The 24448-nt window shown below is 35.5% G+C and overlaps 2 protein-coding genes and 1 pseudogene across 6 annotated transcripts; 2 read left to right on the forward strand and 1 right to left on the reverse strand.

Moving 5' to 3' along the window:
* Nucleotides 1-232: 232 nt before the first annotated feature.
* Nucleotides 233-4641, forward strand: LOC125211667 (RNA-binding S4 domain-containing protein). Of its 4 annotated transcripts, XR_007174552.2 has the most exons (12): nt 233-478; nt 989-1098; nt 1385-1516; nt 1603-1676; nt 1808-1913; nt 2329-2397; nt 2781-2845; nt 2932-3030; nt 3180-3279; nt 3370-3434; nt 3792-3861; nt 4435-4641. XR_007174552.2 is itself a non-coding variant. In XM_048111559.2 (11 exons), exons 1-10 carry the CDS (start codon nt 343-345, stop codon nt 3430-3432), a joined length of 954 nt encoding a protein of 317 aa, XP_047967516.1. In that variant the 5' UTR covers nt 233-342; the 3' UTR covers nt 3433-3434; nt 4435-4641. The 4 variants fall into 4 exon arrangements, 3 of the variants coding, with proteins under 3 accessions (XP_047967516.1, XP_047967517.1, XP_047967515.1); XM_048111559.2 differs by lacking the exon at nt 3792-3861; XM_048111560.2 differs by lacking the exons at nt 3792-3861; nt 4435-4641 and having other exon boundaries at nt 1841-1913; nt 3370-3606.
* Nucleotides 4642-13441: 8800 nt separating this feature from the next.
* LOC125210571 (transmembrane emp24 domain-containing protein p24delta9-like) lies at nt 13442-22170 on the reverse strand. The gene is made up of 4 exons (XM_089068273.1): nt 21795-22170; nt 20345-20554; nt 13864-13940; nt 13442-13780 (listed from the first exon to the last, which is right to left on the reverse strand). The coding sequence occupies exons 1-4, from the start codon at nt 22011-22013 to the stop codon at nt 13636-13638; spliced, it is 651 nt and encodes a 216-aa protein (XP_088924399.1). The 5' UTR covers nt 22014-22170; the 3' UTR covers nt 13442-13635.
* Nucleotides 18735-20167, forward strand: LOC125219106 (secreted RxLR effector protein 161 pseudogene; annotated as a pseudogene). The gene is made up of 2 exons (XR_007176081.2): nt 18735-19483; nt 19563-20167. The product of XR_007176081.2 is annotated as a secreted RxLR effector protein 161 pseudogene (transcript).
* Nucleotides 22171-24448: the final 2278 nt, after the last annotated feature.

A 24448-nucleotide genomic window follows, 5' to 3' on the forward strand; every position in this document is an offset into this window, starting at 1 on the left:
GGGATACATAAACAAGGTTAATGTTATAATTTTGGTAAGATTAGATAGGGTCCTGATCTTATATTGGGCTTTGAGTTAAGCTTAATATCAAACAATTAGAAATATCTATATATAATTCTCTATCTTGGTATTACTAACTTATCAAACATGCCCTAAGAATTTAGCTATTCATATATAAATAAAGTAAATCATACAACAAAAATTAGATGAAAACTAGAGAACTTAATTTTTGGCCCATTGGCCTTACTTTTTTGTTTTTATGAAGTATTGAGTGAAGCAATGGCAGAATAACGACGCAATTGAATACTGGTCGGGCAAATTGTTATCGAATCGACGGATTGAATGTGGGCGCTACGCCTCTCGACCACTGCCGGCTTCGGCACCCGAAGGGCAGTTCATTCTTCTTCTCGATATCTTCGTTGCATTTATCAAACTGCCTTCACAACTTCCCCTCTAATCGCTCCCTTCACTTCCTCAGGTTCGTCTCTTTTTCCTTTTTCATTTAAAATGGATTCTTCCATCTTAATTTTCCCTTGTTTTGAATCTCTCATTGAGCTTAAATAATGGTTGGATGTTTTGTTGGAATAATCTTTGTTTGGGTTTACGAAAGCTTGAATCTTGAATTGCTGTTCATGCGGGTTTCATAGTTTTTTATTCAAATTATTTAATAGTAATAAAAATCAAACTAATAGCAGTTGGAAATATGGGCTAGTGTTAGTAGCATATAGAGGAGCAGGAAATATAACTTAGATGGAGCTGAAATCGAATAACTTCAGGAAATTTAAATAAGATACTAGTATTATTTAATTTTTGCTGGGGATGCTTGAGCTCCCTCAATATGTTGGGCTGATGGAATACCTTTGTGAAATTAGCCGTTAAACTGTGTTATGTAGTGTATGCGTGTGTATCCATTAAGTGAAGATTGCTTTACATTTTTGCCGAGTATTATCTAGTGACTTGCACAGTTGTTGATGCTCTTGTAACACAGCTCTGGACATTTGCCCCCCGCCGCAGGCTGTTAAGACTAAAGTTGACGTTATCCTCAACGGTGTGGGAGATAAGGACACAGTTGAAGATGTCAAGAGAGTTCTAGAAATGGTACCGCATACTTTACTGTTACATTGCTGTGTATTGTGCAGAGATAATGCTAACTGTTGCTCCAGTCTTCAGTTTCTGTTGATAAGTAACTGTTGCAAGTTGTCTTCTTCATGTGTTTTTTTTTTTTAATCAAAAGCACTCAGTGTGGGCGGGGGGTTTGGGCAGACCCCCAACCCGTCAATAGAATCAAAATATATCATTCCAAAATGTGATCCAAGCCCAAAAGTGATTAGGATCCAAAGCAAGAACAAGGACAAATAAAGTTGTCTTCTTCATGTGTCATTAGGCAAACCGTGCATCATTAAGGCGGGTAACGCTACATACCGACTTTCTCACACCCCCTGTGTTGAAAGAATCAATGCTTGCTCTAGAAAAGATTGCCGACATCAAGATGGTTTCCCAGGGAGGATATCCAGAGGTTTGGAATCCACCTCTTTTTTCTTTTAGATCCATTCTTGGAAAATTATCTTGTAACTGAATGCTCTTATATCCGAAAATTTGCAGGCTGAGCGTTGCCGGCTCTCAGTTGGGCATCCAGATGTATTAACATCTGATCCTGACATTGTTGCGGCACTGAGGTAACTAATTCACATACATGCTTCAGTTTTGACTTCAGTGGTACCATTCTCTGGAAATCATCGCGACTTGCCCTCTTGTGCAATTATAGAAGGGACTCTTAATTTGGTGGTGAAACTATTTCAATCATTAGCATCTCAGGGAATTTCGGATTTGAAACCTGTAGCCATGGTGACTTCCTCGGGGCCATCCTTGGAACTGGGATAGTGAGAGATAAGCTAGGAGACATTATATTGCAGGTATAATTTTCAACGGGGCTCAGTATAAACTGATTTTGTCTTCAACCGTCCTAGATTGTTAATTTTTTCCATTCCTTCCAGCATGATTACTTTTATTTATAGCAAAAACCTGTCTAAGGAACTTTTTCGAATAGAAAGAAAACTTAAATAGCAACTTATAAGCACATTTATATCTCATTGTGCAACCATATCGAAGTAGAATTCATATTAAACAATTGGTCAGATGTTGGTGGGACAAGAGTACGACTCAGCTTTCTTTGGGGATACCTATAATCCTGTTATTAGATGATTAATGTTTCAAACGTAGTATTAAATTTTGCACCTTGGTGTATCATATGTATTAGGGGTGTCATGTTTTACTTTTCAACGACTCTTTATGTTTATTGTACATGAGCAACGATTTTTGGTCGTGCAGGGAGAAAATGGGGCCCAGGTTCTTGTTGTTCCGGAACTAGTCGATATCCTTGTCTCCTCACTGGACAAGGTACATCACCTGTTTTATGCAATGCTTTATATGATAAATGATTTCGTATGCTGAGCAGTTAACCAAGATGTATATTTTGGTTTTTCCTTTGTCTGTTGACTGACTTATATAAAATGGAAACAACTTCCTCGGTCTATTATCCTCGTGGACAAATGATATGTTCTCTGTTACATATCTCATTACAACATAGAAACTTAGTCTACATGTAAATTTAACCTTTTATATCAATTTCCATAAATAGATTATATCTAGGTGCCAATTACTAGTGGACAGTGACTTGAAGTTTTGATTAACTTAATTAGGATGAAGGTGTCAAACTTGTACATATATTTTAATTCTCGAATTTAATTACTTGCTGAAAGTTGCGTCTTGTCATTTTGTAGGTGAGAAATGTTTCTGTCACATGTAAAAAGATACCACTGCTAGCTCTTGAATACCAGCCACCGAGGTTATTACTGGACTCTATATGCTGAATATTCATTGACATATTCATTCAACATCATAAATAGCAATACTATGTTAACTAATCCATAGGACCAAGTCTTTGAAAACTGTGGAAGCCTCTCAACGACTTGATGCCATAGCTAGTGCTGGTTTCAAAATTTCACGATCTAAAATGGCTGATTTGATCAGGTATCACATCTTTCCTGTTCTTGAAATTTAATACAAACCCATTCTTATCTTAATGGTATCGCATGGAATCTTTCCTGCAAAAGTTGAATCGATTATGAGCTTCATGCACAAGTAATCAAACTGACTTTAACTTCTGACAACGAATCAAGCAATGGAGATGTACGCGTCAATTGGTGTACTGTGACAAAGAGCAACACAACTTTGAAACCAGGAGACCTAATATCCGTTAGTGGTAAAGGAAGAGTAAAGGTGAGTAATCTATTTCTGCTGTGACAAATGGATCCATGGTGTACGCCATATATGTGCATTCAATATGTGTTTCCTGCTCGTTTTCTTCAGGTTGGAGAGATCAACTCTACGAGGAAGGGGAAGTTTGCAGTCGAGCTCATTCGATTTTTGTAGAGGTAATCTTGCCTGGATTTCAAAAGGACTTTTGATCTTACCTTTAGCACCAAGAGATATGGATTTAGATTTGATATGTCTTCAACCAAACTGATATGAATCGGCCACATTGTCAATATACATTCAATCTCAGATACTGGTTATATATATTACTTAATTAGTTTTTCTGTTCAAGTCTATTTTATATTGCACGTGCCATGTTATATGATGATGATCAAAGAAACTATATAAATTAGTAGTACTAAATTAGTTTTTCTGTTCAATTCTATTTTATACTGCATATTGCATGTGACATGTTATTTGATGATCAAAGGAACTATATTAGGATAAAATTGTTAAGAGCATTGGTAAATCTACAGATTTTAATTTGCAATGTCACATGCATTGGGATAAAATTGCAAAATAATTCCAACTCAGAGTGGTGAAAAGGTAATCATCTAGTAACTCAAGTGCGTATTTATTAGTCAAGTTCATTCGAATTTCTATGTATTGAATTGTAAGTAATACTTTAAATAGGGATTGAGCTCTTCAAATTTAAAATATGAGGCATATCGAATTTCTATATATTGAAGAATGATGAAGAACTCATCATTCTTCATCTGTTTAGAACCATTACACGTTCAGTAAGATCTCGATTGTTGTTGTCAATGCCGGTGACCCTAGTATCACGGGAGCAAACAAGCCGGTGCGGAGCATCAAGACAGACCTCAGTAGAAGAGCTTGTTGCGCCGCTATGGCCACAAGTTCATGGACATCCCCAAATCCCCTATCAAAGTCGTGCTTGTCCCCTTTACTCTCCCCGTTGACATCGCTAGCTCCGCCCCCCTTGGCTTTGGAAATCCCCTAGTTTATCTCCAAGCTCTCTTTTTCCCCATTTTCCAACTTGATCTCTCTCTCTCTCTCCTTATTTTATTTTGAAGAAAGTGATCATAATTTTTTCTAAGTTGACATATTTTCCTTTCTCATGTTAACTGCCACTCTCTGATGTACTCGAATTTTCAGGTCATTGCCACTCTTGGGACTTATGATATTGCAATCGAACTGGAAAAGAAAGTATAGTACACTATTATGTTAGAGGTTGCCTTTTTAGCTCACTTTTTTTAATTCCTCTTGGTTTTAAGAGCTTGAGAAGGTTTGCATCTCATCCCATATTTTATTTCTTTAATTGTTTAAAACTTTGATGCTACATGTAGATGCATTTTTTCTACATATAGACCTTTATATGGATCACATCATCCATACAAAGTACTCACTCCGTCCACGAATAGGAGTCTCATTTCATTCTGATACGGATTTTAAGAAATATTAAGAAAAGTGAGTGGAAGAAAGTTAGTGAATATGTGGCTCACTTATATAAATTAGTTTTAAATTATATGAGTGGAATGAGTTGGTAAGCTGTGGGGTCTTTTTACCATTTATTATAATAATAAAAATGGAAAAATGGAACAAATGGAACTACTATGCACGGACGGAGGGAGTATCAGTTTTCTAGTCTAGAAAGGTCGCAGCTTCCATGTGAATTGTAACGCCCAAGTTTTCTTGTCCTTTTTAGTTCTCGAAAAGATAGAAGAATTCAAACTAAAAGAATATATTATTAATAAAGATACTACAAGTTTATTAATTTTAACTTTATTTGATGATTTAATTATAGTAGTATTTTTTAGAAAAATAAATTGTGATTATCCATATAGGAATGTGATCAAATGAAAACTCTAAATATTTTACAAATTCAAAACTATGATCTGTACCATTGAAAAATGTCAACAAATCACAAAAAAACATCAACACGAAAATGTCAACAGAATTTCAACAGTAGTCAAAGATTGATGTTGTGTTGATATTGTGTTGATACTGTGTTGACATTAAAATCTTGAAATTTTACACTATATTGATATTGTATTGAAACAGTGTTGAAGCTGTGTAGAGGAGTTTTGAGTTTGAACAATATATAAATTTGCATTTTATCACTGCCACGTCCATATAACTACTCCAAAATTGACATTAATTAAGTGTTTAAAGTTCAACGGTTAAGTGATATTAAGTCATATTTGGTGAGCGCTTTACTGCCAATAATTTTTTAGAGCTAATTACAAATAAAATATAAAAAATAAATAAATTAGAGAGATGAAGTTCATTGTCGGCTATTTATTAGAAGGAATTTTGATAAAGCTATATTTCTTAAGTTGTATGGAGTAGGGTTTGATTTGATCATTAAAGAAATTTAGAATTGCATTGTAAAATTAATTATATTTATGAAATGCATATGGTAGCGGTTATTTATAGTTTAAATTGAAAATATTGAATGATCCAGGTGATATGAAAGTTAACAAATTTAAGCTAATTTAATATTTATTGAACTTTTCAAATATTTTTTTTTTCGGATATTGCAACAATGAGAGTCGTAAGAGCATCCCCATCCATGCTCTTAGCTAAGAGCACGGAGGTGGGCCGAGACCCACTTTTACTCCTTGTCCTTAGCTAAGAGCACAACACCCACATCCGTGCTCTTAGCTAAGGACAAGCTCAAGGGTCCCACCATTCTATTATTCAATAAATACTCCAATTATTAAAAACATTTCTACATTATAAAAATACATTAAAAAATAAAAATTACATAATTAAAATCCTAAAAAATAAAAATTACATAATTAAAATACTAAAAAATAAAAATACATAATTAAAATCCTAGAAAATAAAAAAATACATAATTAAAATTCTACAAATTAAAAATTACACACGTGGAAGACTACTCTTCTAACACCAATTGCCTCTTGAGATCCCAGATCATTTGCTCATGTGTTGCAAATTGCTCCGGAGTCATCTTAGACGTATCGTTCAAATAGAGTTGGCCCAAGAGGGTCCACAACGAGTTGTTCGGGGTGGAGGAGGCACAAAGGGAGCCGGAGCCGGAGCCGGAGCCGGAGCGGGGGCAGATGGAGTCGAGGCGCGGCGGCGGGTGGTCGTCGCCTTCTTCTTTTCGACCGGCCGGCGGGAATTGCTCGGGCCAGCGTCGGGGCTACCCGAGTTAGCTCCGGCAAGCTGGGTAGCCACATCATCGGATGCGCCGTCGGATAGGGCTACCGACCTAGACCGTTTGCTGGAGGAGCTGGATGAGGATGCTACTATGCCGCCCCTATACTTCGGATGTAGGCGCCCCTCTTGCCAACAATCGAGGTACTTGAACGGTTTGAACTCCTCTCGTTGGTAGGTCGCCAAGGCGGCAGTGATGATGTCGAGCTCGCTCGTGCCACTCCCCGCCGATCGCTCTTCCTGGAGGTAAATCCCCTGGAACTTCCCGATTGCCTCGTTGCATCTGAAGATGCAATTGCGAACCATACTATCATTGCGATAGATGGTTCCCCCCGGCCGGGTTTCATTGTAAAGACGAGTGATGCGCCACCAATACGTTTCCCCGGTCTGGTTCGTGCCAACTTCCGGATCTTCGGAGACTGCCAAGTAGGCTTTGAACATCGCCATCATCTCACCCGGAGTGTACGGGGTGCGGGTGCCACGAACAGGAGGAGTAGGAACAGAAGTAGGAGTAGGAGTAGAGCTGCTGCTCCCTCCCGATCCGGGTTCGGGTGCCCACCCGAACCCGGAGGGGTTTAGATCGTGCACCAGGTAAGGACGGTAGCCACCAGGAGCTTGCGAACCTTGGGTTTGAGGAGGGGCCGTAAATTGCGTTTCCGGACTAAATCCGGCCTCGGAGTCGAACCAATCGCGGTTCCAACCGCGATTGCCGGAGGGGTGTCGCCAGAGTCGGACATTGTGTAGTGTGGTGGGAATTTAGATGAGAAAGTATGAGGAAAAAAGATGAGAGAATGTAGATGATGATAGAATAGATGAGAATATGATTTTTTTGTGTTGAAGTAGGGGTATTTATAGATGAAAATGTGAATTTTGAGGAAAAAAAATTGAAAAATAAATTAAAAGTGGGTAGAAAACGGATATAATTTTTTGGAAGTGGGAAAATATTTTTTTTACATTTTTTTAAATAAATTTCGAATTTTTTAAAAAATAAAAAATAAAAAAATGAATTTGCTAGGGCTGCTCAGCGGCACGGACGTGCTCTTAGCTAAGAGCAGCGCCATGCCGCTGGCACGGATGGACAAGCTCCATCAGCGGACGGACGGCACCGTGCTTAGCGGCACGGACGGACGAGCACCGTCCTTTTCACCGCTGCAGATGCTCTAACAATGATAAGTTTAAGATATATATTCTTTATCACGACATTTGAAATATTTTCTTTTATGTATATCATTAGTACCATGAACCATCATTACAGACTAATTCTTTAATTTAATTCTTCGTGGACTAATGATTCTCGAAATTGCAACATAACTGTTTATAACTAAAACATGTTTTGTTTAGAATTAAGCGGACATGAGCGAAGGAATAAAAAAATTAAATTTTTTTTCACAATTAATAAATTCTCATTCATCAAAATTAAATTGAATACATGATAATATTTATAAACACAATATTTTGAAAAGCATAAAAAGAAATAGAACTCAAAGCAATAAACAACAATAGTATCTTATTTAGTACTCCCTCCGTCCCGCTTTAGCAGTCCCATTGACTTTTCTGCCATCTTTTTGTAAAAATGATAAAAAATAGTTATAGTGGAGAAATGGTAAAGTAAGAGAGACAATAATGTAGATAAGACTCTTCTTTATATTATTTTCTCTCTTAATTTACCATTTCTCATCTTTAACTATTTTTTATCATTTTTACAAAAAGAGGGCAGAAAAGTCAATGGGACTGCTAAAGCGGGACAGAGGGAGTATACTAGAATATGCGGGTTTGGTGCCCTTTGCACAGCGGAAGACTTTGTATAAAACAAATAAATCATACACGGATCTAATGACAGATTATGCGATTAATCAATTCACATGTTAAACAGATAATTGCATGCTAGAACGCAAATAATTCATGCTCAAAGAAAGTAAATCCTAAACATGAATACTACGGTTTAGAGTTATCGATTTGATTCTCCAAAGAATCGTCGATTGCTCGCGCCTTCTCCACGTGATGATCTTCAATATTAGACCACGGATCTTCTCTTTGGTTCCCGAACTGTATCTCAATATCAGGGTGGGCTGATCTTATCAAAATACTAGGGCTCGAATAAAGAAGACAGGAAATTCGTCACGGATGAGGAGCTGAAAAATCTCACTGAGGAGAAAAAGAATGAAAAAATCGTTTCCTTCTGTAGAGAGAAAGGAACGAAAATTTCATAATTAAAAATTATGAATAATTCTGTCTCCTTTATTCTCCTATTTATATTAAGTTCCTTTTGGGCCCAGACAGAGATCCATGGAAGGTTTTGGATATGGGCTCCCCTAATTAGCTTTTTATTAATTAAATTGAACCCACAATTTAATACAAGCTTATATTGGAATATTACGAGCAGCCACTACGGAAGTAATATTGAACTCTCCCCATCGAAATCCGAAATTACAAGTAATCCGGGTTTCCACTTTGCTTATTATTTATTTCTCGCGCTTAAGATATAAATGTCCATTAATTAATTAATGTCTGCTATGGACTTAATTAATTAACATCTTATTAATTCCAATAGTGGACTTAGCAAGAAACACTTATTTATTATTCATAGAGTAATAAAACTCCAACTGGCCAGTTTTCCGAATAATAAAATTTTGTTCGAGCTCCTCTTAAGGACATTATCAAACGACTCACCTCGCGCACGATTCAACATAATAGCAATCCTAGCACCGCTAGATATTAATCACCACTACCCAATATATCAGGATTATTAGGTTGCGAAAAACCAGCACCATTTGATAAGTCAAAGTAGTGCATAATCAATACCGTATGCTCAATGCTAACATATGTAGATTTAGAAATATAGTATTTTATCAAGACCTAATCTTTCAGTAGATAGCACAAAGACACGTCTTGCTGTTAGATCCGTTCAGTGCTACACCACACCAATGTCATCTTATTTTAGTAAGGCTTAGAAATATGCGGACTGACATTGCAACCATTCACGATAGGTAGTCTAAGTCTATCTAGGTTGTGAAATTCTTCTTTTTCTTTTGCAAAGCGTTGCATAGATCTGACCGTGTTACCTTAAAGTGGACGACGCCCACAACCGGTCTACTAAGCAAAAGACTTAGAATTTGTTTGCTTCTTATACATTTAAATGTTTATAAAACATCTTATAAATGCACAAACAAACACAATGTAATAATATACTGATTCTATTCGTGCGAAACTGCTCGAATAATACTGAATCGGGTTAAAAGTGGATTGTAGAGTTTTTCGTATACAAGCAAGATTCTATTCGCGCGAAAATTGCTCGAAACATGCTTTTCAGTATACCAAACCTAACAGAATAAATCAAATTCAACTATTTTATAACTATGTGTACTTTTAGTACGGGGAGTGATCAATTGCTAACTAATTAGCAATCCCAAATTAAGACCAAATCTTAGCCAGTAGATTAGGAGATCTAGTGGTTGAAATAATGTCACATGGATTATATTTTTAATTAAAAAAATTATTAAATAAAAGTAAGGGGTATTAATGTCAATTCTCTCTCATTAAAATCATCTTAAAACTTTAAATTTACGTAACTCTCTCGATTTAATTTTTTTTTCGCAAAAAAATATATCAAATTAAAGATAATTTTATAAAAATTCCAACGAGATTTCAATTGCATATGTTCCGACGATGAAATTTGATATTTTTTATTTTAGTTTTCTTAAATGTTGATAACTAGATTTTTTATCAACAAATACATCAAAAAATTTCAATAAAACCATGTAAAAATCTCAATAAATATATGTTGATATTTTCTTGTACTAGTGTTGATATTCTTATGTCATATTGTTGATATTTGTAATACACTATGTTGATATAAAAAAACACTCACGAAAATTATCATATGATGACATAATGATGATATTACCCTTTGTTGATATTTTGTCTACTATTTATTGAGATTCGTAAGATTTAATCTCATCCACTCATTTTAAATTTTAAGGGTGTAGATTTGGTCTCAATTTTGGACTACGGTGCTATAAGCATTAGAAGATGAACCCTTTTAGTACTAATGTAAATATAAATGTATTTATAAATTATATATCTTGAATATAAATATATAAATAGTTTCCACGTATTTACTTAAATTAATATATCTAAATATAAAAATGTATATTTATACACAACAACAATTAATGTGATGTACTACCTCCGTCCCACAATAAGTGTCACATTTTACTATTGCGGTCCGTCCATCAATAAGAGTCACATTTCACTTTTATGATAAATAGTTAGTAGACGCCACATTCCATCAACCAATTTTACTCACATTTTATTATAAAACTAATATATATAAGTGGGGTCCATAATCCACTAACTTATTCAACTCACTTTTCTTTACATTTTTTAAAACTCGTGCCTACACTAAATATGACACTTAATGTGGGACGGAGGTAGTTATATTTTCTTTGTTTGATAATAACATTAATTTAGTTTCACTTTTTATCACTATTTGTTAGTATTTTATAATTATTATTTGGTTTAGCTAAATCTAAATTCAATATATACATAGTTCAAAATTTTGAGAAGTCTAAACAATAGAAATATGAGTAATTCAAAGTAAATTCAATTCTAACTATGAATATAATTACTAAATAAAAAATTACTATAAATTAAAAATTTATATATTATACAAAGCCCAATAAATTAAAAGTTCAAATTAAAACTTAGCATAAAATAAATTAAAAGTTCAAATTAGAACTTAGTATAAAATATAGAGTAGAACACTCAAACTAAAACTGTATTCAATTAAAAAAGATGTACAATAAATTACATAATTTTATACCATTATTTGAAATCTAAATTACAATCCAAAATCAACACATCAAAAAGCCCACTAACTATTAAACTAAAGTCAAAACAATATACAATAAATTAACACAAGTGGCATGAATGAAATCCAAAGCAACGAGCCGTATATATAGTGAAATGAAAAATAAATTGAAATTCGCGCTAGTCGATCGCTCGCCGCACAATAGGCGGCGAGCGATCGACTAGCCGCCGAAGTCCGCGACCAACCGCTCGCCCTCCCTCCTCTCGTTCGTCTGTGACGCCTGACACAGTAGCGAACGTCCGCGACGGACTTCCCGCTAGCTGATAAGACTAATTTCATGCATTTGTTATGGGGATAAATTCTGTGATTTCCTGGGTCTGACGAGGTTTTATAAGCCAGGTGTGTAGAGAAATTGCCAGATCCAGGAAGAAGGAGAAGATCACCTGAGAAGGAGTCTGGCAGAGAAAGTGAGCAAAAGGAAGAAGAAAATCACCAGACGGAGGAGGATTCTAGACGAAGGGCAGAATGGAGAATTTAAAGAAGGATCTAGAAGCTCAACTCCACTTCTATAAATAAGAGCATGCAACAAGCCTGAGAGCATCGATAAATCATCATCTCTTAGCTCTTAGTTTAGCTCAGCTTTTCTCACGTTCTCTACACACACGCACTTGGGGGAAATCGAATTGGGGGTTAAGGTTCCAAAGTTCATCAGTAGTTGTGTAACACCGTCTCCACGGGAGGCGAAGATACAATCTCTTTTCCTGCTTTCAGTTTACATTTTTGAATTTTCCGAGTCTTCGCTGTTCGAAGCTCAGTCGTATTTTGTTACATTTCCGTTGGATATTGCACTCTTTTTGCTATGGAATTCACTGTTATGTTTTGGTTTCATGTTATCGATTTGTTTTCTGTTTGCTTTGATATTTTGGTGATGAATCTGAGTTGTTGAGTTGAAGTTACGTGGAGATCGTTGTTAATCGGCTGAATCTGGTTAAATCTGTTGATCGGAGATGGAATTTGCTGTGGTTTGTTGTGGATGGCTTAGATCCGGAGTGGATGAAGCATCCCGTAGCTAGATCTGTTCATTTCATGCATGGTTTGATGTTTAATTTCTGTTTTCTTGTTTACCTCGTCTAGTAATAGTAGATCTGCTTTGGTTTCAGTAGTTGATCGCATTAATCGGTTTAATTTAGTTTGCCATGTTTCGATCTTTGTTTTGCTCTGTTTTTCCTCTGCATTTCGTGATCAAAGTTTTGAGAAGATGAAGTCACTGTTAGTTAAACCTTTAGTTAGTTAATCTGTAGCTTTTCATTCGTACTCTACTATTTTGGAAAATGGTCCCCACGCTCTGTTTTTCCTCTGTTTAGGCTAGTTTTGGGAAGTTATTCGTCTTAACTGGTAATTGTTTTAGTCGGAAGGTTATCTTGAGTACGTCTGGCGATCATTTTGCATGTTTCTGATATTTTTGCCTAGGTCTAGCGGTTAGGATAGAGCATTTCATTTCCCAAGTCTAGGAGTATAATCTCAACCCAAAAAATGCGTGGCAGCAGCCAAAAACAGTGTCCAGGTCTTTCTGCATGTTTACTTACGCATCCATCCCTGTGGGATTCGATCCCTGCTTCCCTGTACTAATCTTTTTAGCATAACGGGTTGAGGGTTTTGAAAGGTAGAAAGTGATTGTGTGTCCGACGACAGGTGATTTCGAGGATTCTCTGAGTTCCTAGACTCCGTGGTCTAGTGGATTCTCTGAATCTAGGAAGTTTGAATACACACTTCACTCCTCTACGTTCTTCACTAGCCAATCGGACACTTAACCCACTTAACACAATATTTCTTAATCTTCGTGCTGAAAAGAAATATCTCTACTACTATAGAACGAAGGGTGTACTTTACTTAACACTGTGCTACTTAAGAATATGAACATCTTGAGTGGGACGAAGGGAGTTTTTTTGACAGGGCTCATCTTTGTGGAAACTAAATGAACCATCATTTGACTGTCGGATTCAAGAGTTAATAATCGCCAAAATGCACATGTGGAGTTGGATTGAATATTTAAGTGGAAGCTTAATTGATAATACTAATGAATGTAATTTCCTGCTTGAAGAACAAAGCCTATTCGCTAACTCTTTACATAAGAAATCAGCCTTTTTTCTTTCTATAGTAAAGTAGGAATGAGATGGAAAAAAAAGTTCTTTGAAAAACAAGTATCCCTATTCTCTCGTCTTCACTCAGCTCAATAAAACCCCTATAAAATAAAATTTATTACAGTTCTGTTACAATATCAAATAAAAAATGTAATTCATCTCTTCCCTAAGTATTGTACAGTACTCAGAATCGCCAATAAATTACTCAAATGGCACATTAGATTAAATAAGCTTCTTCTTCTCGAAGAAAGACTTCAAATGCCATAGCTGAATTCCAGTTACAGATAGGCACACAAGAATCGATAGAAAACTAAACCAGAACATCTTGCTGTTTGTAGATTTATTCAGCAGTTGCATCTCTTCCTCCCTGCAATAACACACCATTTACCACTAACTAAAACACTGAAAATCATCGACGTACTTCAAAAAGAAAATCTTGATTTGACTTACCTTTCACGTAGATAGTACATCTCGTCGTGGATGGTTTGGACTGTGTCCAGCATTTTCTTCAGTTCTATTTCCATCAACTGCTCCCAAAATAAGAAAACCCGAGAAAGTTAAAAATCAAAATAGATAGAAAGGAAACGATTTCAAGAACCATCGATTTTATCATGTCAGGATCAAAATAAAAATTACGTATGATTCAAAAAAAGGGAAACTTCCAGCGAAACAAAATAAAAAAAAATTAACAGATGTAAGTTTAATGCCACGTGAATATGGAAAAACGAAAAATATCACAACGCAAAACATGAAAATACAATACATGAAGCACGATAACATATCAAGATCCAGAAAAACGGAAAGGTTCAGAACTAGTTCCAGTGACCTAGTCCAAAAAAACTATGCCACATTTTGCGCATAACATCACTGTTGACACCGAGAACTAAAAGCAGCAACAAAATGAGTAAATGACCACACCATGTACGAAGATGTTAGTTGAGAAATTCAGTTTGGACTTTCCAAATTGATGCTTGGCGTGGTTATCATTAGATTAATCCATTATAAATTAATCGCATCACATCACATTGGAATTGTACCTATGTTACATAGACTTTATAAAAACCAACAAAAGCCATTTTGCAGTACACTAGGACTTGGAATGTGGCATCGCAGAAAAAGTATTCTTAACAGTTTAGGAAATAGCAGACTGCAGTGCCAAGAGAGGCAAAGACACGAAAGCATAATGATATCAAACATAAGTTGCATAACTATTTTATCATGTCATATTGCTGCACCATTCATGAGTGTAAAGGGAAAACCACAATCTTTTCATATTTTATATCTCTACTGTAATGCAAGCTGCAAATTATTAATTCTCACGATCTTTCGCATGATATACACTCCCATAACTAAAGAAACGAGTCGTTCTTATCTATTTCCATTCACAAAATGCATGATTGTAACAAGTCTAGTAATAAAATGAAACTTATCATGCCAGCAACAAAAATATATACTAAAACGATAGCTTGAGTATAGGCATGCCGATGAGAAACCAAAGAAGCAGATACAAACGGAAGGATAAAATGTTGGAATTTTAGTGTATTAGCACTTTAATTCTAAGGAAGAATGTTGGAATTTTAGTATTTATCACTTTAATTTCTAAACAATTCGGCTGCTTCATTAGAAGCTTGTTCTATCTTATTTTAGTGTTTGAATTAACTGTTTTAACAGTTTTTAAACAGTTATTAAAAGTTTGGAATCAGTTTTAGTTAATTAACTGCCTTGGCAGTTAATTGTCGACGGTTTAGGCTGATTTTTGATTAAATACAGATCAGAGAATGAACAATCATCTAAGGGGAAACTTAGTCTTATCCGATCATAGATTTTGTGCACTCAAAATACTTGATCTGAAAGTATTTTATACGATTCTAAGTTATCCAAGTCTTCTAATAAGGATTCCCTGATCCTAAGTCATAAAATCATCATTATATATCTTACCTAACAAAGATCAAGTAGTTTGAAGATGACTGGACCCAATTCAGTGAGGGAGATGACTGCAAACTTCACAAAACTGGAGAAGTTTGAAGGAGTAGATTTCAGAAGATGGAGAAAGAAGATGCACTTCTTGCTGACCACCCTGAAGGTTGTTCATGTACTCACAACTACCATGCCAGAACCGACTGAAGATGAATCTCTGGAACAAACCAGAAGGAGGCTGAAATGGGAGAATGATGACTATGTGTGCAGAGGGCATATTCTCAATGGTATGACTGACTCACTCTTTGATATTTATCAGAATGTTGAATCCTCCAAAGAATTATGGGATTCTCTAGAATCTAAATACATGGCAGAGGATGCTTCTAGTAAGAAATTCTTGGTTAGTAATTTCAATAATTATAAGATGCTAGATTCTAGACCTGTGATGGAACAATATAATGAATTACTAAGGATTCTTGGACAATTTCAACAACACCAGATGCATATGGATGAAGCCATATCAGTTTCTAGTGTTATTGATAAATTGCCTCCCTCTTGGAAAGACTTCAAACATACTCTAAAGCATCAAAAGGAAGAACTTTCCTTGGTGCAACTTGGTTCTCATCTCAGAATTGAAGAATCCTTAAGGATTCAGGAGATGGAAAAGAACAAGGAAAAGAGTGTGGCTGGACTATCTTCCATTAATATGGTGGAAGGTGGACAGAAGTTTAAAGGGAAAAGGAAAATGTTTCAAGGAGAGTCCTCTGAGAATAAGAAACAAAAACTTGTTTGTTGGAAGTGTGGGAAACCAGGCCACTACAAGAAAGATTGTAGGTCTGGAAAGAAAGTTTTCAAGGCTGGTACAAGTACAAGTGGTTCAAAATCTGGACCAAGTGGATCTAAGGATCCAAGTGTACCTCAAGGTATGAAAATATTCAATTCTAATATTTCTATTCAGAACTATATCTCGGATACACCAAGTTCATTCTATGTACAGGATGATGAGTACACTTGGTGGGTGGATTCTGGAGCTACAAACCATGTTTGCAAGGATAGGAGATGGTTTACATCCTTGCAGAAGATCACTGATGGATCAGTGATTAGAATGGGGAATGGTTCTAGTGAATCGATTGAAGGAATAGGAAATGTTAGGCTAACTTTTACTTCTGGGAAACAGTTGGATTTAGTAGATGTATTGTATGTTCCCACCATTAGAAAGAATCTAATGAGTGGCACTGTAATTAATAACTTAGGTTATAAACAAGTTATTGAAGCTAATAAATATATTTTATCTAAACATGGTGTATTTGTTGGTTTTGGTTATTTATGCAATGGTATGTTAAGATTAAATATTGAATCTTGCTTTGTTGATAATTCTGCTTATGTGATGACTTCTAATGAACTTTCAACTACTGATTTGTGGCATGAAAGGTTAGGACATGTGCATTATAAAAGACTAATTGAGATGTCTAAAAATAGCTTAATCCCTGCCTTTACAGTTAGCAAAGATAAATGTAAAACATGTATGTTAACTAAGATCACAAGGCAACCTTTCAATAATGTTGTGAGAGAATCTAAACTACTGGAATTAATCCATAGTGATATCTGTGATTTTCACTCAACACCATCAATTGGAAATAAGAAGTATGTTATTACTTTTATTGATGACTCAACTAGATATTGTTATGTATACTTGCTAAGTTCTAAGGATGAAGCCTTAGAGAAATTCAAGGTATATAAGACAGAAGTTGAGGTACAAAAGAGTGAATTTATAAAGATTTTTAGATCTGATAGGGGAGGTGAATACTATGATCCTAGTTATTTTGAATCAGTGGGAATAATTCACCAAATAACAGCCCCTTATACTCCACAACAGAATGGAATCTCTGAAAGAAAGAACAGAGTGTTGAAAGAAATGGTTAACTCTTTGTTATCATATTCTGGTTTAAATGAAGGTTTTTGGGGAGAAGCTATGATTACTGCCTGCTATATATTAAATAGAGTTCCAAATAAGAAAAGTAAAGCTACACCTTATGAGTTGTGGTTTGGAAAACCTCCAAACTTAAACTATCTTAAAGTGTGGGGCTGCAGAGCAGTAGTTAAACTCACTGATCCCAAGCGTAGGACATTGGGTGAAAAGGGAATTGATTGCATTTTCATTGGTTATGCAAATCATTCAAAGGCTTATAGGTTTTATGTCTTAGAACCTAACAAATTTGTCTCTGTGAACTCTGTTATAGAGTCAAGAGATGCAATCTTTGATGAAAATAGATTCACATCTATCACAAGGCCTAAGGATCTATTTTCTAATTCTAAAAATAGATTAGTAATTTCTGAAAATCAATTAGAGGAACCTTCAACTCAACATTGGGTTAGAAGGAGTGTAAGGCCAAGAAATCAAAGTAATCTAGATAAAGGCTTTCAAATCCATCTTATTGAAGGATCAAGGGATGAATTACAATCCCAGTATCCCTACTGTTCTATAATTGAAGAGGATCCTAAGACTTTCAAAGAAGCCATGTCATCTAGAGATGTCTCATTCTGGAAAGAGGCTATAGATGATGAAATGGATTCTATACTCCAAAATAACACTTGGGAATTAACTGATCTGCCCCCTGGTTGTAAACCATTGAGGTGTAGATGGATCTTTAAAAGAAAGATGAAAGTTGATGGGTCTATAGACAAGTTTAAAGCTAGGCTTGTCATTCAAGGATTTAGACAAAAGGAGGGGATAGACTACTTTGATACTTATGCTCCTGTAGCTAGAATATCTACTATTAGATTGCTAGTAGCTATGGCTTCTATTCATAAACTCCTTATACACCAAATGGATGTTAAAACAGCCTTTTTAAATGGTGATTTGGATGAGGAAATCTACATGAAGCAGCCTGAGGGATATTCTTTACCAGGAAATGAACACAAGGTGTGCAAGTTGATCAAATCATTATATGGCTTGAAACAAGCACCAAAACAGTGGCATCAAAAGTTTGATGATATTGTTTTATCAAATGGTTTTCTATTGAATCAAGCTGATAAGTGTGTTTATTCTAAGTTTGATAAATTTGGTAAAGGAATTATTATCTGCCTTTATGTAGATGATATGCTTCTGTTTGGTACTAGTCAAGACCAGATAGATGAGACAAAGAAATTCCTATCATCTAAATTCTCAATGAAAGATTTAGGTGAGGCTGAAGTCATATTGGGAATTAGGATAATAAAAGAGGCTCCTAACAGAATATCTATCACACAATCTCATTACATTGAGAAAGTGTTGAAAAGGTTCAATTATGGAAACTGTACTCCGTACTCCAGTTAGCACACCTATGGATCCTAATGTAAAACTCTTACCTAATAGAGGAAAAACAGTTTCACAATTGGAATACTCTAAAGTAATAGGTTGCCTAATGTGTGCAATGATAAGTACTAGGCCTGACATAGCTTTTGCTGTGAGAAGATTAAGTAGATTTACACATAGTCCTAGTATTCATCACTGGCAAGCAGTGAGGAGGTTACTTAAGTACCTCAAAGGAACCATAAACTATGGTTTGTGTTACTCAGATTTTCCTTCTATCTTAGAAGGATATTCTGATGCAAGTTGGATAGCCAATCCAGAGGATCATTCCTCTACTAGTGGTTGGATTTACTTGCTAGGAGGTGGAGCTATCTCTTGGGCTTCTAAGAAGCAAACTTGCATCACAAGTTCTACAATGGAGTCAGAATTTGTAGCACTAGCCGCTGCTGGAAAGGAGGCAGAATGGTTAAGGGATTTGGTTTATGAAATTCCTTTATGGCCTAAGCCTATATCACCTATCTCTATAAGGTGTGACAGTGCAGCAACATTGGCTAAAGTATATAGCCAAGTTTACAATGGGAAGTCTAGACATTTAGGTGTCAGACATAGCATGGTTAGGGAGCTGATCACTCATGGGGTCATTTCAGTTGAATTTGTTGGGACACAACAAAATCTGGCAGACCATCTAACCAAAGGCTTGGCTAAAGATTTAGTTATCAAATCTGCTAAAAGGGTGGGGCTCAAGTCCATCTAATCTTATCTGTTTGGGATACCCAATTTCCTTCTAATTTGATATTAGATGTGAAATTCAATGTGGAAAGCCTAAATATGTGAGATAGACACATGTTCAAACCATCCAAGGTATGTGTAATAATCTGTCAGTTTGAAGGAGGTTGAAGTTTTGCTTCTTAATAGTTTTTTTGGCAAATTGTTTTGACAGAACAAGATGAAAAGCTACCTATACAAACATGGAATCCAAGTTGTTCCAATAAAGCTCTGGACTTAGCTTTATAAATGTTTGTTGAAGGATATGGACACTAGACTTGTTATAAAGGTGTCAGGTTTAGATTAATTGTTTGATAATTATGTGTATATTAAGACTGATATTCAAAGGAATTGTAAGAGTTCAAGTCTTAGACCACTCTTATAATTAGAATGTTTGTACATTGATATACTAAAATGGAAATTCAATCCTTGTGATATTTTCATTTATGCATAATTTTTGTTTTCTGTTCTTTTGATTTGATCATGCTTATAAATCCACTAAAATAGGGGAGGAATGTTGGAATTTTAGTGTATTAGCACTTTAATTCTAAGGAAGAATGTTGGAATTTTAGTGTTTATCACTTTAATTTCTAAACAATTCGGCTGCTTCATTAGAAGCTTGTTCTATCTTATTTTAGTGTTTGAATTAACTGTTTTAACAGTTTTTAAACAGTTATTAACAGTTTGGAATCAGTTTTAGTTAATTAACTGCCTTGGCAGTTAATTGTCGACGGTTTAGGCTGATTTTTGATTAAATACAGATCAGAGAATGAACAATCATCTAAGGGGAAACTTAGTCTTATCCGATCATAGATTTTGTGCACTCAAAATACTTGATCTGAAAGTATTTTATACGATTCTAAGTTATCCAAGTCTTCTAATAAGGATTCCCTAATCCTAAGTCATAAAATCATCATTATATATCTTACCTAACATAAAATGCATAAGATCAATTACCTCAACGGAACCTTTTTTGGCGACACTGGTCCAGTCCTTGGCAGCAATGCCCGACTTCCAGTCGAAGTCAACGGTTATGGTGGTAGAAGGCTTGTGATCGGCGGCAAAAAAACAAGCCATGTAATCACCTGCCTCCACTGCTTGAAAAGCGAAATGCCCCTCAGTGACATGGTCTGAATAGTGTTGGCTGTTCCCGTACGCTGATGTCACCTGCAAACATACATTAAACAATCAAAGGAAGGAGTTGCAAACTAATAGTCCTCTTTTTCCTGAAAATAGAAATTCTTTCCTTTTTGGTCCGCTTCCTAAAATAGAAACACTCCATTTTAGGAAATGGACCCCACAATCCACTAACACTAATTACACTACTCCCTCATTCCACCATTTAGAGAGCCATTTAGACTCGACACGGGTTTTAAGAAATTACTTAACTTTGAGAAGAAAAGTAAATGGGATGTGGTTATGTGGGACCCATTTTTAGTATTCCCTCTGTCCCAAGTAAGATGATCCTTCCTTGGGTGGCACAGGATTTTATGTAGTTTAATTTTATGAGCTAGCTGGAGAGAATAAAGTGAGAAAGAAGGAATAAAGGATTCTATTTTTAGAAATGGGTCATCTTAGGTTGGACAAACTCTAAAGGAAAGTGGTGGGACGAAGGGAGAATTAGTTTTATAATTAATTGTGAGTGTAAAAAGTTAGTTGAATGTGAGGTCCACGTATCAAAAGTGTAAAAAAGTAAATGGTTCTTTAAACCGTAGACATCCAAAAATGGCAAAATGATTATTTAAATGGTGGACAAAGAGAGTTCTTTTTTTCCTCATCTATCTTACTTTATCCATTTTTTCTCTCCCCTACTATTACTTTACCAATTTTGAATTAAAACTTGTGCCATTACCAAAGTTCCTATTTTCAGGAAACAGGTGGAGTAATAAATATCCATCATTTAGCAAAAACTTTTCAAAAGAGTAGATGGCGAAAATAACCCAAGAAGGAAGTTTTAAGCTAATCATAAACCAGCACAAGACCTCCTCCATCATAAAAGTAAATGGGGTGCTTATTGCCCTAAAACTAATCTGATCCCAAACAAAGTAAAACCTCTACTGCTCTTCCTCTGTTTCTTAAAAATAGAATTTTTTTTTCCTTTTAAGTCCGTTTCTTGAAATTAGAAACTACCTCACAATCCACTTACACTAACTCCACTATTTTTTCTCTTATTCCCTCTTACTTTATCAATTTTGTGTTAAAACTCGTGTCGTTTTCAAAGTTCCAATTTTTAGGGAACGGAGGGAGTATAACTCAAAATTGCCAACAGCATGAGTTAAATAGATATGCTTAAATAGATATGCATATAATCAAGCAGACCCAAAATCTCATACCCTAAAAAAATTAAAAAAGAGGAACAGCACAAAATACAAAAACGAAATTGAACATTACGAAAATAGAAAGTTACCCGAACGGTGATTTTGTGAGAGTCTGGCAAAGGGTGTCCGTCGTTGGGATTCACGATTTGGTATTTTCCGACGGTCATAGAATTGCTCTTGATGTCCTCCGATATGCATTTGGTGTGGCCAGATTCCAGATCGAACCGAATCGAATTAGCCCGACTCCATAACGAGAAAACTGAAATCAAAAGGAGTAAAAAACCCTTTCTTTGGATTGGGATATTCATATCAACGACGACGGATGAATAATCGATGATTTTTCGAGAAAAAGGAAGGGCTTTTTTCCCCTAAATTTAGGGATAGGTAATTCTTCTCCGAATTCAGATGAAGAAATTTAGTTTTCTCCGGAAATTCAACGATTTTCTTAAGATAGCAGTCAAAGACTCGATTAGCTTCATTGTTATGTTTTCTAATCGAATCATAATCGCGTCATTGGTTTACAATATCCAATGAGTTCATTCCACGTAGGATTTCAGTGCTAACCTGTACAATTTGATAACTCAAATTATACTCCCGTGTTTTCTTATTCACTTTTACTACCATTTTTAAGTCATTGCACTATATATTCCAATAACTATTTTCACTTGCATTTTATACTTCTATACTATTAATAAAAAGCTCAATTTTTTGGGAGGAATTTTAAGAGGCTTCCCACCTAAATTCAAATTTTAGTTTAGGGGTGAATTTTGCAAGTTACTTGTGTCATCTCTCATTATCATATCTTAAACAATAATTAAATGTACATCACACTCTTTATGCTTTAAAACTAGTGGTTAAAAGCTTCTTCTTAGTTGTAAAGCTAATTACATTAGAGCATCTCCAATAGCGGCTAGCCCATCGGCTAGCCGATTCGCGTCGCTAGCCGGTCGGCTAGCCGAACCATTGGAACCGGCCAGCGGCATATCGGATAGCCGATCGGCGAGCTCTAGCCGATTTGCGGGCGATAGCCGACCGCTGGCAGATCCCGCTAGCCGCCATTGTAGGCTCAATTTCGGCTAGCCGGTTGCATTTTTTTAATGTATTTTTTAATGCATTTTTATTTATTTATTGCATTTTTAATGTATTTTTTTATGCATTTTTTATTGCATTTTTAATGTGTTTTTTTTATGATTTTTTTTAATTATGTAATTTTTTTTAGGATGGACCTTTTTTTAATTTATATAAATTTATTGCATTTTTATTGCATTTTTTAATGTATTTTTTTAATAAATTAGTGAAGAGTAGAGTGGGGCGGTGAATCGTGTGTGAAGCCCGGATTTTTTTTTATTATGTAATTTTTTTGATTTTCAGTTAACGTACTTTTTTTATTTAAATAAAATTAACGAATTTTTCCCGTATATGTGTCGTAAATTTAATTCTGTATTTTGTGTTTAATTCCGTAAATGTAGTTGTTTTTGAATTATTTTTATTGTGGCTAACCTTAGACTAGCCTATTTGATTAAAATGATGATGTGGCAGGTAGATTTTTAGTGCTGATGACGTGGTAGGGAGAGAGAGTGACTAGTCTATGGCTGGCCTAAAGCCATTGGAGATGCTCTTACACCATTTGCATGTATACACATCATTTGAAAGCATATATTGCCCAAATCAATATTTTCCAGCCAATAAAAGTGAAGGTTTTCCCCCGCCCAAAAAAACTGTGGGTTTTTCCTTCCCAAAAAAACACGGGTTTCCTCTCCCCAAAAAAAGGTCTTAAGAGTAAAGGCCAAATGTGGTCCCTAACATATGACCGTTTTATCAATTTGGTCCTTAACATTATCTTTTTGATTATTTGGTCCCTCACAAATAAACTCGGACCCGAGTTGGTCCTCACATAACAGAACCGTCAAACAATAGACGATGACCGCAATTTGACTATATTAAATTACTAATTTCCTACTACTAAGAGTGGTGGGGTACCAGTACTAGTTGAGAATTCAGATAGAGATGAGTGGTGGGGTACCGGTCTCCTCCGGGGACCGGCTCTTACTATCCAAACCGTATGGCGGCGGCTGAGATGGTGACTGAGGAGAGGGGACCGGCTCCGGCAGTGTAATTTTAAACTTAATATTAACTTAATTATTAACTTAATCTGGTCAAAATTTAATTAATATTCACTGACCGTTAAATTTAACAATTTCCGTCCAATTCGGACTAAATGTGACACGGTTTTATTTTTGAATGATCGATTAATTCAAAAGATAATGTTTTGGACCAAAATCATAAAATCTCCATATATTTAGGACCAAAAAGGGCCATTAGGCTAATGGATTTTGCAACGCCTTTTGTACTTGGTGTTGGGCAGATATTCAATTAATATTTCCATTATAAAACAAATTACATTTTCCTCGTTAATTTCAGATTTAGTCAGAGTTTGCATGCTCTATCTCTCCTTGTTTATCTTTAACTACAAATTTTTCGTGGGACCCAATTATAGCCAGGGCCACCCAATACCGCCGGCGGTCTCTCACGACATGTGTTTCTGCGGCGTCGACAACTGAGCTTCAATTTCTCATATTTGAAAATTTTGGGGTCAAAAATGTAAATGACAAGAGTTAAGAATTTTGCCAACTCGACTTTTTTATACTGATTTTGGAAATTTGGATCTTCAATTTCTGGTGTTCATTTTCGTATAGAGAAACTATACAGGATAATTTATGAAAGCAAAAAACAAAACTAGTAC

This window comes from Salvia hispanica, chromosome 3 (assembly GCF_029641045.1).
Source record: "Salvia hispanica isolate PSC_SH4W2 chromosome 3, Shi_PSC_v1, whole genome shotgun sequence".
In the NCBI taxonomy this organism is placed as follows: Eukaryota; Viridiplantae; Streptophyta; class Magnoliopsida; order Lamiales; family Lamiaceae; genus Salvia; species Salvia hispanica.

Excerpts from the sequence above, each read along its gene's own strand:
- LOC125210571 (XM_089068273.1), bottom strand. The coding sequence starts at position 22,013 with ATGAATATCCCAATCCAAAGAAAGGGTTTTTTACTCCTTTTGATTTCA. Across the intron at positions 20,555-21,794 it reads CTCACAAAATCACCGTTCGG|GTGACATCAGCGTACGGGAA; the intron begins GTAACTTTCTAT and ends GTATGTTTGCAG. Across the intron at positions 13,941-20,344 it reads CCAAAAAAGGTTCCGTTGAG|TTGATGGAAATAGAACTGAA; the intron begins GTAATTGATCTT and ends TTTTGGGAGCAG.
- LOC125211667 (XM_048111559.2), top strand. The coding sequence starts at position 343 with ATGTGGGCGCTACGCCTCTCGACCACTGCCGGCTTCGGCACCCGAAGG. Across the intron at positions 479-988 it reads CGCTCCCTTCACTTCCTCAG|CTCTGGACATTTGCCCCCCG; the intron begins GTTCGTCTCTTT and ends CTTGTAACACAG. Across the intron at positions 1,517-1,602 it reads CCCAGGGAGGATATCCAGAG|GCTGAGCGTTGCCGGCTCTC; the intron begins GTTTGGAATCCA and ends GAAAATTTGCAG.